The sequence below is a fragment of the Stegastes partitus genome, unplaced genomic scaffold (genome assembly GCF_000690725.1).
Source record: "Stegastes partitus isolate 25-593 unplaced genomic scaffold, Stegastes_partitus-1.0.2 Scaffold958, whole genome shotgun sequence".
Classification (NCBI taxonomy): domain Eukaryota; kingdom Metazoa; phylum Chordata; class Actinopteri; family Pomacentridae; genus Stegastes; species Stegastes partitus.
Genome location: NW_007578689.1, coordinates 106,205 through 110,307, shown reverse-complemented (window position 1 = coordinate 110,307; position 4,103 = coordinate 106,205). Strand labels below are relative to the sequence as shown.

The following is a 4,103-nucleotide window of genomic DNA, read 5'->3' as shown; positions in this document are numbered from 1 at the left end:
GTAGCGGCATCATGGTGATGTTCCTCATTGTTCTCCATTAAAACAAGGAGCTGACTGAAGCAGCTGCTCGTCATCGATTCATTCAGGGCAGAAGAAGAGTCACGTGACGCCTTAACGCCTCCTTTAATGAGAACAGAGTCTGAAGCAGGAAGCTGGACCTCCTTCATGATACCTGTGGTCTCTGCTGGAGCTTTAGTTCATGTGGAGCCACTACACAGAGAAAGTCTGGATCTGTTGGACTGGCTTTGTGGTTCAACCCTCTGACAGAGAACAAAAGAAAACGCAGGACTTTATATACAAGGAACAAAATAGGAGACAAGACGCAGGTGAAACAGATCAGGCCAATCAGAAGGAAGGAAAACACACAGAGGCAGGAAGTAAAGAGGAGAGACATGCCAGGACAGGGAATGTCAAAATAAAACAGGAACTAAACAGCACAAAGTCCAAGACCAGGACCAAACATGTTGTATTTCACAAGTAATGTTTAAAAGTACATTTTCTTTCTTAGTTAAGGTCGAAACTGTTGTGAGGAAGATAAGTTTAGTCAAAACGTTGTGATGTATTCACATGATAACTATTCAGACTCAGATTAATTTAAAAAGCTTGATTAGTCTCTGAGGTCTATTAAAGGTCATCAGGTTCATTCTCCAGTTTTATTTTTCACCTGATTACACAAACACACACCCGGTTCAGACTCACAGGCAGTGAATCACAGACGGACTCTGTTCTCAGAACCTCACTGTTTTATTGGAACAGAGCCGGAGAGAGTCCACAGCCTCCACTGCCGCCCTCAGAGCTCCACCTCCATCTCCTGCTCCTGGGGGCCTCCAGAGGCCGACTACGACTCCTTCACCATCGAGTGCCTCCACCAGGACTCTCAGACCCTCGTCTACTCTCGACGCACCAACCGAGATTCCACCAGTTACGTCATTACCCAGCTGGAGCCCCACAAACGCTACACCGTCTCTGTGAAGGTGATCTCCGACAGGACGACCAGCGAGGAGGCGACTGACAGCACAGTCACCATGATCGACCGTAAGGAGGGTGGAGGCTGAGGGTGGAGGTTAACCTGATCGACTGTAGGGAGGGTGGATGTTGAAGGTGGCGTTTGAGGGTGGAAGCAGAGGCCGGAGGTTGTAAGTGGATGTTGAGAGTGAAGGTGGAAGTTGAGGGTGAAGGTTAAGGGTGGAGGTTCAAGGTAGAGGTTGAAAATGGAGGTTGAAGGTGGAGTTTGAGGGTTGAAGATTTATTGATTTTTATTTAAAAGGATCCCCATTAGCTGACGCCAAGACATCAGGTCGTCCACCTGGGGTCCAGGTTGAAGGGTGGAGCTTGAGGGTTGAAGGTGGAGGTTGAAGGTAAAGGTTGAAGGTGGAGGTTGAAGGTTGAGGGTTGAGGTTAATGGTGGAGGTTAAAGGTGGAGGTTAAAGGTGGAGGTTGAAGGTGGAGGTTGAAGGTTGAGGGTTGAGGTTAATGGTGGAGGTTAAAGGTGGAGGTTGAGGGTTGAAGGTTGAGGGTGTAGGTTGAAGGTGGAGGTTGCGGGTGCAGCCTGCAGTCTAACTGGTCCTGTGTCCCTGCAGGTCCTCCTCGGCCTCCTGTCAGTACTCGGGTCAGCGGTCCGGCTGTAGTTGTCGGCAGAACCTTCATCTCCTTCAGCTTTAACTGCAGCTGGTTCAGTGACGCCAACGGAGCCATTCGGTTCTTCACTGTGGTGGTGACGGAGTCTGAAGGTGAGCAGCACCGGAACCTGCCCAGGGGGTTACTCTGTGGTTGACACACCTGAACCTGTCTCACCTGTATCCCTTGTCTCTGAAGGTGTGGAGAACCTGCAGCCGGATCAGCACCACCCGCTGCCCTCCTACCTGGACTACAGGTCCAACAGCTCCATCAGGACCTTCCAGACCAGCTACTTCCCGAGTCGCTGTGCTGACAACGGAGCCCACAGCTTTGACATCAGTGTGGGGATGGGGATGGACTCGCTGGGGGGCCCCTGTGACCACCTGGAGCCAGAGTCCAACACTGACCCGACCCACTTCTGTGATGGCCCACTGAAGCCCAGAACCTCCTACAGGTACTCCAGGTGGTGCACAGTCACAAAATCCCATGGGTCCCTGTTCTCCCCGTCCCAGTGCTCCCAGTTCACAGTGTGTGGTGTTTGTGTTCAGGCTCAGCGTCCGAGCGTTCACTCAGCTGTTTGATGAAGACACGAAGGACTCGAGGGACTCGTTGCCGCTCTACACGGACACCTTCCTGTCTCTGCCCGTCGTCACGGATGCAGGTGAGGATCAAACATCCTGAGAACAGGTAGAGGTACAGTGTGAGGTCAGAGCAGGTGTCGTTCAGGTGTAGTTCAGGTGTATGACAGGTGTAGACGGAGGTAGCAGTGACTGTGAACACGGTTCTTCTGCAGAGCCTCTGAGCGGTGTCATCGAAGGAATCAGCGCCGGTTTGTTTCTCATCCTCATGATCGTGGGAATCACTGCTCTGCTGGTCTGCAGGCACCGCGCCCGCAAAGTGTGAGTACACACACCTGCCAGGTACACACACCTGCTGACAGACACACACCTGTGTAACTCTGTTGTTGGTATTTGTCTGTCAGGGTGCAGCAGAGTCCGTCAGTCAGGATGAGTGTGAGGAGGGACAGAGTGACAGCAGGAGTCCAGCTGGGCGTCAGAGGGTAAGAAATCCATAATCAATACTGACACTGATAATCAATACTGTGACTGATGAAGGTTTCACACAGAGACAGGTGATAACCAAGTTCACTAACACGAAACAGCAAATCAGAGAAAAGTCCAGAGAACAGGGAGCATTTACTAACATCTCATGATCTTACAACGTTTGCAGATATTAATAATTACAATAAACAGAACTTTTGCTTTTGTATCGATTCTGAGTAAAACCAACCAACACCTTCATGAGCAGAGCAGACAGACACATGATGTTTGGTACCACTATGATCCATCCCATAATACTGATGCTACCAGCTGCTGACAGAGGACATGAACAGAACCAGGTCCAGTGTTCAGACTGAGACACCTGGATGGATGTACAACTGATCTGGTGTCAGGTTCTAGCAGAACATGTGTTCTTCCTCCTAAATGTCATGTGTCTATCTGCTGTACTGATGAAGTTCTGAGGCTCAGAAATGATGGAAAAAGTCCATTAAGGTGATCGATCTGGACCCTCCTCTGTGGACTTCAAGGACCTGGACCTCTGGAACATTCACAGTCTGAAGGTAGAACTCTGGTCAGTAGATAGAGGTTCTGCAGAATCAGAACCAGATGCTCTGAGGAGGTTCTGGGTGAAAACCTGGTTGGAATGACTCAGGTCGTACTTTGACAGCAAGCTTGTACGTGTGATGGAGTACTTGTACTCTGTTGTACTGCAGTCAGTCAGGTGAGACGGCAACAGATCAAAGTCTAACAGTTTCCTTCCTTCTGTCCGTCAGCGGCCGTCGGATCTCCAGGTGAGAACTTCTCCGTTCTGTGCTTGTCGTTCCACTCGCTGCTGCTCTGCTTCATCTTCTGTTTCCTCCTTTAGCCCCATAAACGTCCTCAACTACGAGAGTCACTACAGCAGCCTGCAGGCCGACTCCCACTTCCTGCTGTCAGAGGAGTACGAGGTAGGCGTGGCCTGGACCGCCGTGACACAACAACAACAACAACAACAACATAGTAACACAACAACAACACAGTAAAACAACAACACAGTAACACAACAACAACGACGACGACAAAACCACTACACAACAACATAGTAGCACAACAACAACACGGCTACACAACAAAAATAATAACAATGCTACACAACAAGACAGTAACACAACCGCTAGCTCTGTATGAATGCTCCACATGCAGCTGAACAGCTCGTTCTCTGGTTTCCTGCTCAGTGTCCAGAAACGTTTCTCTGTTTCTCTAAAAAACAATGTTTGCGTTCAACAAATAAAAAACTGAACGCAGCCGTTTGTCTGAGGAATAAACTTTTCCTTTACAGTCAAATATATATTTAATAACTTAAAGATGGAATCTTAACCCCTTAAGCCCGAGAGGCCCCCAATTGGAGGCCTCTCGGGTTTTACAGAAAGAAATAGTGTGAAACAA

The 4,103-nt window shown here is 49.3% G+C and overlaps 1 protein-coding gene across 1 annotated transcript in view; it reads left to right on the top strand.

The window, feature by feature from the left end:
* The window catches only part of ptprbl (protein tyrosine phosphatase receptor type B, like), a 41,606-nt gene that overhangs the window by 25,258 nt on the left and 12,245 nt on the right, over nucleotides 1-4,103 (top strand). Inside the window, exons 19-26 of the mRNA XM_008294395.1 lie at nucleotides 757-1,035; nucleotides 1,581-1,730; nucleotides 1,816-2,071; nucleotides 2,166-2,278; nucleotides 2,411-2,516; nucleotides 2,600-2,677; nucleotides 3,452-3,469; nucleotides 3,544-3,625. Coding sequence (XP_008292617.1) covers nucleotides 757-1,035; nucleotides 1,581-1,730; nucleotides 1,816-2,071; nucleotides 2,166-2,278; nucleotides 2,411-2,516; nucleotides 2,600-2,677; nucleotides 3,452-3,469; nucleotides 3,544-3,625 — 1,082 coding nt within the window. The remainder of the gene's footprint in view (nucleotides 1-756; nucleotides 1,036-1,580; nucleotides 1,731-1,815; nucleotides 2,072-2,165; nucleotides 2,279-2,410; nucleotides 2,517-2,599; nucleotides 2,678-3,451; nucleotides 3,470-3,543; nucleotides 3,626-4,103) is intronic.